The 13,464-nt window shown below is 41.9% G+C and overlaps 1 protein-coding gene and 1 long non-coding RNA gene across 7 annotated transcripts in view; both read right to left on the minus strand.

Annotated features, from left to right (window-relative positions):
- The window catches only part of prdm11 (PR domain containing 11), a 362,582-nt gene extending 349,176 nt beyond the window's left edge, over positions 1-13,406 (minus strand). For 4 of the 6 annotated variants that reach the window (XR_008066236.1, XR_008066237.1, XM_035790519.2 and 1 more), the window contains exons 1-7: positions 13,217-13,406; positions 11,532-11,647; positions 10,238-10,338; positions 8,132-8,391; positions 7,701-7,768; positions 7,239-7,426; positions 235-786 (exon numbers count right to left, since the gene is read on the minus strand). Coding sequence is in view for 4 of the 6 variants with exons in the window: in XM_035790519.2 (XP_035646412.1) it covers positions 235-786; positions 7,239-7,426; positions 7,701-7,768; positions 8,132-8,391; positions 10,238-10,338; positions 11,532-11,647 (1,285 nt within the window). In the remaining 2 variants the exon portion in view is untranslated. The remainder of the gene's footprint in view (positions 1-234; positions 787-7,238; positions 7,427-7,700; positions 7,769-8,131; positions 8,392-10,237; positions 10,339-11,531; positions 11,648-13,216) is intronic. The other 2 variants (XM_035790521.2, XM_035790520.2) reach the window with 1 other exon arrangement.
- LOC127908187 (uncharacterized) overlaps positions 1-13,464 on the minus strand; it is a 204,259-nt gene that overhangs the window by 7,357 nt on the left and 183,438 nt on the right. The gene's annotated exons all lie outside the window — the stretch shown is intronic.

Below are 13,464 nucleotides of genomic sequence, written 5' to 3' on the forward strand. Positions count from 1 at the left end.
ATGGTAATTGAACTATTTGGGGGTTTTAAATCCAGTTTTAGTCTAACCAAAATAATAAAACATGCTTTTCTACTGATAATGATGAAGATTGTGATATGGGGAACTCAAATCTTAATTGAAGGTGAATATTAAATGTGAAGAAAATGTCACATCTGAAATTCTGTGCTAAGAAGCAGAGTAATAATCTCACCAAATAACCCTCGCCACACTGCTCGGTTTCTCTCTGTGACCTACCTTGGAGCTCATCTATTGGTGCCAGCTCAGGGTGGGGTGGTACCTCCACCTGGTTTCCTCCCCTCAGACGAATCACCTCTGCCTCCAGCTCCCGAATCCTCCTCTTCAGCTTCACACAGTTGGGGCAGAACGAGGTAGAAGGCTCCTCATGAATCTGACCAGGGTCATCTTCGGAATCCTCCATCTTCAGACACCGAACATTAAAGCCCCCCTCTAGGTGCTCTGATGGGTAGAGACCCAGACCAGTCACTTTGCATTCCTCCTGGGCCAGATAGGACTCCCCTCTCTGGGAAGTGAGCGTGACGCGCTGAGCTCTGGTCCGCCTCATGGAGAAGGTGCTGTTCAGGGGGTTTTCCTGGCTCTTGGAGGCCTCCAGAGAGGCTTCCAGGACATCTTTAAAGATGAGGTCGATCTTTTTCTTCTTGGCCTGTGGTTGGCCGTCCCCCTCCTCGCTGGTGTGCTTGCTGAGGCTGCACCTGCCATGCAGAGCCGACCTGAGCACAGGTCCTTTGGTCTCCTCCCGGGCCTCGGATTTCCCAACAGTCAACAGGCCTGGAACACAACAGTGCAGAGTTAGCTGTGTAGAAGTACACCGGTGTATAATATTGCCAACTACTAGTACTATGACAATGGATGTGATAACATACAAAATACCAAGCAGAATGAAAAGAAAGTAACCTCAGATAAAGACAATGACTAATTCTCTATCCTATAAATAAACGTAACAGCATAAGAAAACGAGAACCTACTTTGCTTACCTGCAGAACCTATGCAGGTAAATGATCCGGAACGTTTTTCCTCTTGGAGAGTATTGTTGCTGGTTAAAAATGGCAACGGTTTAAACAACAGAATGGAAGTTTCAGCCCTATTGAGATTGTTTTCGAAATGCCGAAGGTCAAAGGAGATATGAATAAAATGTCAACTGAAATGATCCCGATGACGTCGCTTTTCATTTCATCAGACATACACGACATGATGTTGCCACGTTTTTGCCATCCCAGGCAAATTTTCATAATCAGATTCAAATACTAAGACCATAGGCTTGGATCTGGATATAGGACGTAGCTACTCATATAGCATAAGTGGGTCAACGGTGCACCAACTGGCTAGAGTAGACCTAATCCCCAATGCCAGATTATCAGAGACCTGTTTTGTCAAATAGCAGACGCTTTCCCAATGGAGATAGTGTTTACTCATTGGTGATTTTTTGTTGTTGCTCTCATCCATTATTTTTAAAATACAGGTTGTTGGAGTACAGAAGGAAACCAGTGGTGATTGTTCACATATTGTCATGGATGTAGGGCACACCCCCTCAATTTGAGCTCTGGATGTAAAAGTCTAGCATGCTGTCCAAACCGGCCACAGAGCATGCACGAGCGGTGCAAAATAAAAGAACACATACATGTTATTCAATCATTTCATCCAAACTGCTCACGCGCGTCAACTTGTGTCTGCGTAGCCAGGCACTAAAACTAGAACTTGGTTCTATTTTAGACGCTTGATGCGTTGCAAGTCGTGTCTCTCCCATCTATTCTGTGGTTGTCTACGAGCATATAGGTCTTTCTATAAACTCGGGTACCAGTGCGCATTTCTTGTAGTCGACAACTGTTTGGAGCTGTTACAAAGTCATGTTTAAACCCTTTCTCATGCTTAGAGTTTTCACAAATCATGTGACATAAAACACTACTAAGCATTTGACAATTAAATTACACGTTGAACTTGATCCTGTAAAAGGTCCTGGATATTGCTGTCGATCTCTTTTGCATGGCGATCTCGGAAGTGCACTGTAACATTTCGTAGTTCCATGTTACGGTGTGAAAACAGTTTGTGGGCACACATATCCAAAATAATGTCTGGATTGCAAAATCAAATGCTTCTAAAACAGAAAGAGTAACTTTAACAAGATGAATCAAACCAAAATGTATACGGTCATTAATGGGGTTCTTCAATAATTTAAGCATAATAGTTGTTGGGTGTGCATTTGATGTTGTGTGGTGAGTTGTTTAGTTATGTGGGGAAATTATCGCGCAACAGCCGATTCAGGAAAGGATTTTCTGAATGACAGTCAAGTGAAAGAACTGGTGTGAAACTGCACGCAATTTAATAGCCAAAGTACAAATATTATTTAATTTCTGATTATGATTTATTGTGCAATGACTTAATGAACTGTGGTTGCTGTAAATGGTTAGCTGACTGATACACTACATGACCAAAAGTATGTGGACACACATTCCATAATCATGGACATTAATATAGAGTTGGTCCCCCCTTTGCTACTATAACAGCCTCCACTCTTCTGGGAAGGCTTTCCACTAGATGTTGGAACATTGCTGTGGGGACTTGCTTTGATTCAGCCACAAGAGCATTAGTGATGTTGGGCGATTAAGCCTGGATCGCAGTCGGCGTTCCAATTCATCCCAAAGGTGTTTGATGGGGTTGAGGTCAGGGCTCTGTGCAGGCAAGTCAAGTTCATCCACACCACTCTCAACAAACCATTTCTGTATGGGCCTCGCTTTGTGTACGGGGGCATTGTCATGCTGAAACAGGAAAGAGTCTTCCCCAAACTGTTGCCACAAAGTTCGAAGCACAGAATCGTCTAGTCTAGTGGAACTAAGGGGCCTAGCCCAAACTATGAAAAACAGCCCCAAACAATTATTCCTCCTCCACCGAACTTTACAGTTGGCACTATGCATTCGGGCAGGTAGCGTTCTCCTGGCATCCGCCAAACCCAGATTGCCCGTCGGCCAGATGGTGAAGCGTGATTCGTCACTCCAGAGAACACATTTCTACTGCTCCAGAGTCTAATGGCGGCGAGCTTTACACCACTCCAGCTGACGTTTGGCATTCGCGCGGTGATCTAAGGCTTGTGTTCGGCTGCTTGGTCATGGAAACCCATTTTATGAAGCTCCCAACGAACAGTTCTTGTGCAGACATAGCTTCCAGAGGCAGTTTGGAACTCGGTAGTGAGTGTTGCAAAAGAGGACAGATGCTTTTTACGAGCTTCAGCACTCGGCGGTCCCGTTCTGTGAGCTTCTGTGGCCTACCACTTCGCAGCTGAGCCGTTGTGGCAACTTGATGTTTCCACTTCACAGTAACAGCACTGAAGAAATTTGGCTTGGCACCTAAAACCCTCAAAATCTTTTACAGATGCATAATTGAGAAAATCCTGTCAGGCTGTATCATCGCCTGGTACGGAAACTGCACCGAGTCTAGAGGTGCGGTCTGCCCAATGCATCACTGGGGGCAAACTACCTGCCCTCCAGGACATCTACAGCACCCAATGTCACAGGAAGGCCAAAAAAATAATCAAGGACAACAAGCACTCGAGGTCAGTACAGGTGCATCAAAGATGGGACCGAAAGACTGAAAAACAACTTCTATCTCAAGGCCATCAGACTGTTATATAGCCATCACTAGCACATTAGAGGCTGCTGCCTATATACATATACTTTAAAATCACTGACCACTTTAATAAATGGAATACTAGTCACTTTAATAATGTTTACATATTTTGCATTACTCATCTCATATAGAGTTGAAGTTGGAAGTTAACATACACCTTAGCCAAATACATTTAAACTCAGTTTTTCACAATTCCTGACATTTAATCAGAGTAAAAATTCCCTGTTTTAGGTCAGTTAAGATCACCACTTTATTTTAAGAATGTGAAATGTCAAACTAATAGTAGAGAGAAGGATGTATTTCAACACATTTCCAGTGGGTCAGAAGTTTACATACACTCAATTAGTATTTGGTAGCATTGCCTTTAAATTGTTTTAACTTGGGTCAAACGTGTCGGGTAGCCTTCCACAAGCTTCCCACAATAAGTTGGGTGAATTTTGGCCCATTCCTCCTGACAGAGCTGGTGTAACTGAGTCAGGTTTGTAGGCATCCTTGCTCGCCCACAAATTTTCTATAGGGTTGAGGTCAAGGCTTTGTGATGGCCACTCCAATACCTTGACTTTGTTGTCCTTAAGCCATTTTGCCACAACTTTGGAAGTATGCATTGTCCATTTGGAAGACCCATTTGCGACCAAGTTGTAACTTCCCGACTGATGTCTTGACATGTTGCTTCAATATATCCACATAATTGTTCTTCCTCATGATGCCATCTATTTTGTTTAATACAACAGTCCCTCCTGTAGCAAATCACCCCCACAACATGATGTTGTGGTTCAGTTGGGATGGTGTTCTTCGGGCTTGAAAGCCTCCCCCTTTTTCCTCCAAACATAACAATGGTCATTACGGCCAAACAGTTATATTTTTGTTTCATCAGACCAGAGGACATTTCTCCAAAAAGTACGATCTTTGCCCACATGTGCAGTTGCAAACCGTAGTCTGGCATTTTTTTAATGGCGGTTTTGGAGCAGTGGCTTCTTCCTTGTTGAGCGGCCGTTCAGATGTCAAAATCCATGTGTGTATATCAATGGAATTAAACATCCAACCAATGCAGTAGATCCACTGGAGGGTTGTGGGGTCCTGCCAGAAGCAACCCCCTACCCCTAGACACTTGTGGAGATCTGAGGATTGGACAGGTGTAAGGTGGAGCTCTCCCCATGTTACCACCCATCAATCCCTCTCAGATCTCCACAAGTGTCTAGACTATGGCCAGTAGGGGCCTACCACTTCTAGACAGGGTATGGGTATTATGGCAGCGCAGTCAGTCAGCCTGGCACGGTCTAAAATGTTGAAGGGACAGTGCAGTTAAATAACTTGATGTAGCTTTTTTAAAATTGTAATAATATTTCCACACACACGCTATGCGATAGGGCCAGGATGATATCAGTATCACAATATTTTTTTCCATGGCAAAAATGAAAACACGAAGCAGACTAAACACTTTGGTCCTCTAAAAACCTGCTGTATGTAAAATAGTGTGCTATAGCTTGGAAAATAAATGTGTGACTGAATGACAACATGTTTCCAATATTAAGGCTGTTTTCCTAAAGAAGTTAAATCCACTAAGTGTTTTGTTTTGTTGCCACGATGCTAACGAGTATCGCAAAACTGGTATTGTCCCGGCCCTACTATGAGGTCGAAATAACCCTCTGATTGTAAAAATTATGATAATGCACTTTTTGTGTAAGTTGAAAAAAATGCCAGAAATTTCACCATGTTCAGGTGGGATGGAACTTTTGGCCCACATCATGACATCACAATGTGAACTGATAATAGACCAATGCCTGTTCATCTGGGTAAGGGGGTGGGCTCTAGACAATCGTATCAGCCAATCATGGCTGTGTATGTAAATATATTCACATTTGTTTCCTAACGCCTATACGATCAGACTGGGCATTTCAAGAGCAGGAGGTGGCTCACGAAAATAAATGATAAATATATTTTTTTAAAGTTATTTTCATTAAATAAACAGTGATTTATTAGACATACAGTGATGATTAAATAAATTGACAAAGACTTCATGGGGGCTTTAATAGCAGTCAAATACTTGCTTCCTCTGTCCTTTGTTGAATCTCAATTGAAATTCTCCCCTTTGTTTCCCCATTCTTCACCTTCCTCTCGAAGAACATTGTGGGAGAGGAGTGAAGGTTCTTCCACTCAGGCTACAATGCACTTTCAAGGAAAGGCAAGGAGTGGAAGAAACAAGGACAGAGGAAGCAAGAATTAAGGCTAGTTTTCAGACACAGACTCACACACGCAATGCCTGAAGAGTTTACTGATTATAATGATTATTTTTATTGTCTATAATGGGTTTTTCCAACAAAATAATTTGTATTATATTATTATAACATAGAAATGCTGCTGTTTATCTTTTTCATTCTTCGGGAATGTTTAGCATGGTTATAAAATGATAGAGACGTTGACTAAAGCACAAAAATAACTGGCAACAAGGCATGACAAAGAAACATGGTGTCCATGTTCCTTGTGACATTTTGAATGACATGTAAATGTTTTGTTGTTGCTACGTAGAGTTATGGTCTCATTGTGGCTACCTAGAAATATATTCCTGTAACTACACGTGAAGCTGCAAGAAAATTATATTTAAAATGTATAGCTAATCATTTTGAAATGTTTACCCTGATGTCACACATTGGCCCCTTCATTAATAGAAAGACCATAATACACACGTTGGTGATTGAAAGTTGGTGGCGGTAATGCACCTTGGTTGCCAACCGCAATACAAAATCCACAGAAGAAGTAAGATGAATTAGAGATTAATCAAAGAAAAAAAAGGGGAAACCTAGTTAGTTATCCGTGGATTAACTGTCAAGAGTAGAGAACACACAATTTTGTGTGACTCAAAATGGGTCAAAATTCAACAAAATATATATATATTTTTTTTTACAAGGACCATTTGAATTTCAGGTAAAATAACAGCCGATCTTCATCTCCCAGGACAAATGAGCAAGCAACAGCAAGCTAGCTACATTTCCATGAATGTTTCATGTGTGTTTTGACCTGTCCCCAAATGTACAGTTGGTTCAGGTATTTTAACCTGCGTGTCATGAAAGAGTCTGGTGGGGATAGACAAAGTCAACATGCATACGATGGCAGCTGCACGTGTGGAGCCGGTTTGGTCGGCATGAAGGAGTCAATCGCACCATCACGTGGTGGAGTTATTTCATCCCAGGATGCTCAAGGAGTATGGATAATAACTGTCCTTCATTTGAGCTTGGAATTAAATTGAGAGTTTATTCAAGGAAATTTATGACAAACATTTCATGTTTTGTAGTTTAAGAAAAACGTATTCAATGGCTCGAAGAACTGAGCATCGGATAAAATCAGTGTACTGACCGAGACAGGTTTTGCGTCCATCCAAGATTCAAAAAGAAATTTTAAAAAGTCCAAAAATATTGTGCAGTAGTGTTGTTTGAATTTTAAATCTACCTCGATCCACACTGGCCGTCATAATCGCTCCAAAAGTAGTCAATGGAACACGAATAACAACTAGTTTTACTACTGATGGATATTTCTTTCACAAAGTCAGTCATTTTGAGCAGCAATATGAGAAGCAAATGTAAATACATTTCAGGGGGACGTCTCACCTGTGTCCAGGTTGTGGCCAATACTGTCCTGCGAGACACTGTGTAGCCGCCTCATGTAGTCATCGCTGTACCACACGCGGAGCTTCTCTCCTGCTGACAACTGCCGACACACACGGAAATATATATGTTCTCCATGCTGGAAGGCAGTCATGTTCCTCTCATTCTCATCCGACGAATTACGTATATACCTGGTGGCAACAGAACCCCAGAAATATCATTTAGTTGCATAAGGCATTGATTCAACATAGGTTGCAGCATACAACATGTTTTAAGCAATGTACATACAGTCAAGCAGTTCAATTATACCGGATTTTCACAATCCTCAAATACGCGGTCCTCTCACATTTCTTCAATACTCATCACTGATGTCAAAGTATCACAGCTGTTTAAGTTCCTCTGTTTCCATTCAACTCTAATCTCAAAAACTGAGAGGTTTATGTATGATCAACATGTAAATCCTACCTCATCCAGTTGGCTTTAGTTTCATCACTGCCATCAATGGATTTGTATGTGTTGTTCTCATCAACGATCTAAGAGAGTAAGGATGAAATGGTGTGGTTGATGCTTTAGAATAGATGAGAGCAAAAGGATGAGATACATTCTCTGGAGAAAGATAAGATCCCTGACATGTTTAAGCCTTTATCACACTGAAATATGTGGCTACAAAATGTCTAACATGTAAAGTTGGGTTAGGACCACTGGTAACATTTTTATAATAACTTTCATGAATAAACATTAATGAAATGAATAAGCTACTATAAATGCTTAAAAACATTGACAAATAATGAAATACATATTTATTAATAGTTAATTAAAATGCTTATTTTGTAAAAGTTACTGGATGACTTCCAGGAAAAGTCCTTGCACCACAGTGGGGATGTTGCTCGACTCACCATCCAAGAGAAAAACCCTGAGGAATAGTCCTTAGACACCAACTCCCCTTGATACGGGCCAAAGAGCGCCCCCTTGGGGATGCCCGCATCTATGCAGCACACATCCACCTCCTCCTCCTCCCGGACGAGCTCTATTCCCGAGGGCACTGTGAGGGAAGCCCGGTTGGGCACCCCCAGTGCCACTGGTGTGTCTGGCACAAAGACCGGAGGACCGTGGTTTGGGCATTCCTCCAAGAAATACTCTTTGCACTCCTCACAGACTGAAAAAAAAGTGGACATTGGGAAAATCATTTGAATTCAATCACTTTTTGACAGCATTCCTTTTATTTGAAAGACCACATAGAATCAAAACTGGGAACGAAAAGGATCTCCCCTGTTCCGGAACAGAACCGTTATTGTAAAAGCATGGGATGCGTTTAATAACGCTCTTTTACATTCCGGTTTCCCAGTCCCACAAAAAAAAAACACAAAGCGCCTATACAAACCCCCCCCCTGTCAATCAGAAACTTTTTCCAGTGTTTAACTGCCAGCTGAAAATCTTTGTCAGTGTGTGTGTTCAGGCCACCTGCCCCTCCCCCACCAAAGCATACCTGTAGCCTACTGACGTTACAAGCGTAATTCAGAAGATAGGGAGATTTTTTTAATTAGAGAAGAATGGACTCACTTGTTCAATGCTAGTTAGGGATACTACAGTTATCACATTTCACATTGGATTTATTAACTACAAAAAAGGTAAGACGTGTATTTAAATCTGGTGCTGCTCTGTACAGACAAGCTTGTTAGCTAGTTTCTTTGGCCCAAAGTTAAGCCAACTCTGAAGTTCAAAGACATTCAAAGTTCCATAGAAGCTGCTCCTCCGTAGGTATAATTCTGTGGACCTAATTCAGATAATGCATGTCATCACAAGACGCCCAGCGTAAGAATATTGCCAGGTTTCCTCCAGACGTGATTCAGGCCAAAGAGGTCAATATTGGTTTCATCAGACTAGAGAATCTTGTTTCTCATGGTCTGAGAGTGTTTATGTGCCTTTTGGCAAACTCCAAGCGGGCTGTCATGTGCCTTCCCTCTGGCCACTCTACCATAAAGGCCTGATTGGTGGAGTGCTGCAGAGATGGTTACCCTTCTGGAAGGATCTCCCATCTCCACACAGGAACTCTGGAGCTCTGTCAGAGTAACCATCGGGTTCTTGGTCACCTCCCTGACCAAGGCCCTTCTCCCCCAATTGTTCAGTTTGGCCGGGCGGCCAGCTCTAGGAAGAGTCTTGGTGGTTCCAAACTTTTTCCACAACTGAGCAAGAGGACAAGTGCATTAGAGTGTCTACTTCGAGAAACCGACTCCTCACAAGTCCTCAATTGGCAGCTTCATTAAATAGTACCCGCAAAACACCAGTCTCAACGTCAACAGTGAAGAGGCAACTCTGGGATGCTGGCCTTCTAGGCAGAGTTGCAAAGAAAAAGCCATATCTCAGACTGGCCAAGAAAAATAAAATATTAAGATGGGCAAAAGAACAGGCACTGGACAGGGGAACTCTGCCTAGAAGGCCAGTATCCCGAAGTCGCCTCTTCACTGTTGACGCTGAGACTGGTATTTTGCGGGAATTATTTCATGACGCTGCCAGAAAACAGCCAAAATAAATAGAAAATTGTGCATTGATCCTGAGTGTGAGGAGATTCCTTTTAATTTCGGTGTTACTTTTTATCTCCTGCACTTTCGGGTGTGCGACAGATTCTCTCACAATGAGCATTTGAAAGTTGACATTTCGATTGTAAATTTTTAAATATATCAACCTCAAGCGTTTATCTTTTCCAGTGATGAAGACATAGATCTCTCATGATATGGTGGGGTATGCAAAATGGGTCAAATTTGAGCATCTTTATCTCTTGAAGGTTTTGGCATTCAGGTCCAAAAAGTCACTTTCTGTGAACTTCTGCAATAGGCAAAATATGTATGGAAGGTTTCATTCAAATCAAAAGGGGTGCTGTCAAAAAGTGATTGAATTCAAATGGCTTTATCTCATTACAATTATTACCCTATGGATCCGTTTTTGATGGGAGTATACATCAATGTTCAACGTGAGAATTGTTGGAAAAATATGACGACACTTACACCAGAAGTCTACTTTTTGGTGGCTCTCACTGGCACCGTGCTTGTGATCAACCTTGAGTTTCTTGCTTGGTTCCTCGGACTCACACTCGTCTTTGATTAGGCTGTGGTAAGTCACATACAGAACATGATTATTTATGATACACTACAAAGGTTTGAAAAGATTCTCTTCAACATTGCATGCAAAGAACAATGCAACACTACATAACTGAATACTAGTCAACTTGGTTGCTGCCTAATCCCAAAACCTTTATGAGCAACATGACAAGAAATGGCTGTCAATGTCTGCATGTCAATGTGGCATATTGGGTCATGATTGAAATGTGTCCCAATATCTTTTCCAACTGTCCCGTTATCTGGTTTTAATGACCATTCTAGAATGCCCTTCTAGCCAATCAGAAATTAGTACTCAACAATGCTGTGGTATAAGGGCAGTATAATGTAGTTACTCCGTTGATGCTGATGTGAATGTACACTGAAAAAAATAAACACAACATGTAAAGTGCTGGTCCCATGTTTCATGAGCTGAAATAAAAGATCCCAGAAATTGTCCAAACGCACAAAAAACTTATTTCTCTCAAATTGTGCACAGGTTTGTTTACATCCCTGTTAGTGAGCGTTTCTCCTTTACAAAGATAATCCATCCACCTGACAGGTGTTGCATATCAAGAAGCTGATTAAACAGCATGATCATTACGCTTTGTGCTGGGGACAATAAAAGGTCCCTCTAAAATGTGCAGTTGTGTCACACAACACATTGCCCTCAAGTTGAGGGAGTGTGCAATTGGCGTGTTGACTGCAGTAATGTCCACCAGAGCGGTTGCCAGAGAATGTATTGTTAATTTCTCTACCATAAGCCACCTCCCAACATAATTTTAAAGAATTTGGCAGTACGTTCAACCTGCCTTATGGCGTAGTGCGGGCGAGCGGATTGCTGATGCCAACGTTGTGAACAGAGTGCCCCATTGTGGCAGTGGTGTTATGGTATGGGCAGGCATAAGCTACGGACAACGAACCCAATTGCATTTTATCGATGGCAATTTGAATGCACAAAAATACCAGGACAAGATCCTGAGGCCCATTTTTTTTTTTTTATGTGATCAACAGATGCATATCTGTATTCCCAGTCATGTAAAATGCATAGATTAAGGCATAATGCATTTATTTCAATTGACTGATTTCCTCATACTGTATGAACTGTAACTCAGTAAAATAAATGAAATTGTTGCATTTATATTTTTGTTCAGTATATATAAAATCAGGACAGCTTGTTTGTCTGTGGGGAGCATCACCCTACCTGGTGCTGCTGTAGGGCCCGGCTTCTGAGGATGGCTCGGTTTGATAGGCAGAAGATGCTGCCATTGTGGAGGGAAGTGGGCCCACTGAGTGCAAATTCAGTCCCACATAATTCATCTGCAAATAACACAAGGAAAAACAGTGACCTACATACAATCTCATACACGTATACTGTCAGAGCTTACCAGCTTAGTGCAAAAAAAACAGAAATTATTTACCTCCACTTCCTTCAGCCATTCTCATGGGCAAAATTAATAGGGTTTTGGAATAAACTCAGAAAATAAGGTGTTAACAGAGGTTTATGAGACCCGTTTTGATCGGAGATAATATCAGTCAGTTCCCGAGTGGCGGTCACTCTGTTAATATCACTCGGGCTCCCGAGGTCTAAGAGGCACTGCATCTCTGTGCAAGAGGCGCCAGTCCCTGGTTCAAATCCAGGCTGTATCACAACCGGTCGTGATTGGGAGTCCCATAGGGCGGCCCACAATTGGCCCAGCGTCGTCCGGGGTAAGCCGTTATTGTATAAATAAAGAATTTGCTCTTAACTGACTTGCCTAGTTAAATAAAGTAGCATGACCTTTATGAAGCTGTGCTTTGTGGTTGTTTTACATAAATGCTTCAAAATCTACAAAAAGTGACGTTAGCTGACGAAGATGATCTCAAAGAACAAGCCTCAAATAGCAAATTAGCAATAACAAACAAAGAAATGTGTTGACCAAATTAGATACTCATTACCTCCATACAAAAAATACCCACTTGGTGGTGTCGTTTTCGTGGACCGAGTTTTTATTATTTAACTAGGTAAATCAGTTAAGAACAAATTCTTATTTACAATGACGGCCTGGGAACAGTGGGTTAACTGCCTACATCTCGGATTAAAGACTTCAGAGCGTTTAAGACACTATGAACTCGGGGAAAAAATGAGGTCCGACAAGGTAAAATAGTTTTGAATGGTCCTTCAACTCGGAATTCAACTCAGGCCTCTTTCCAGAATTCCGACTTTCCGACCATGGGAACTCGGAAAGTTAGTTGTTTTGAACGCGACATATACCCTCTCGCTTCACCTCTTCCGCTCTGACTCAATGCAATAGGGGAAACTGTAATTTAACATCCAGTCTTTGAAAATATATTTTTAAATTAGTAAACAGTTTTTCATAATGCATTCAAAGGCAAAACCCATTACAGACCAAGCAAATATGGTTACATTGTAAACATCTCATAATGCAAAGTTTGTATTCTGTCAACGCAACCGGGGAAATCTGGACATCGAAGTGTTCGCAAGAAATCCAAGTCCGACCCACACGGTTGTTGATTATGCACCTTCCGGCACAAATCCCCACAAAATATTTCGGCAGCAAAAATACATTCGGCAGCGAAATCTAATTGGTCGGAAAGACTGCCGCTCTCAAGTAGGCTAGAGTTTAGTGAGTAGAGACACGGAACATAAACGGGCAACAATGACACTAAAAATAAAAAAAACTTACACCTATCGCCAAAGTTTGCTGTTCCTACACAAATACAAGGACAAGCACAGCAACATGTATGCTATGTGACAGACTCCAGCTGTGTCTTGCACTGCGCTATTCCCAGATATTTCCTTGGTTCCCGTCTGCAGGCAGTTGGCAATTTGCCTAACGCTTTCGGAAGCCATTTTTCATTGGCCACATTGGCTAGTAAGACACTCACCTTAACACGAAACTGCAGTGCTTCGGGCGGTCTGCGATGAACACGTTATCCCCCGACCCCAACTCAAGCCTCTGTAATCCTCGCCGTTGACGGACCGCCACTCTTTGATTTCACTAGTCCAGGGCAATGCAGTGATTATTAGAAATAATTGCTACGAGTCAACCGCTTCTCTCGGCTTTGACCACCATCTTTTTATTACAGGAAATGACATAGAAAACGGAAGAAACCTACTTGAATTCAGAGATGAA

The sequence above is a fragment of the Oncorhynchus keta genome, chromosome 17 (assembly GCF_023373465.1).
Source record: "Oncorhynchus keta strain PuntledgeMale-10-30-2019 chromosome 17, Oket_V2, whole genome shotgun sequence".
In the NCBI taxonomy this organism is placed as follows: Eukaryota; Metazoa; Chordata; class Actinopteri; order Salmoniformes; family Salmonidae; genus Oncorhynchus; species Oncorhynchus keta.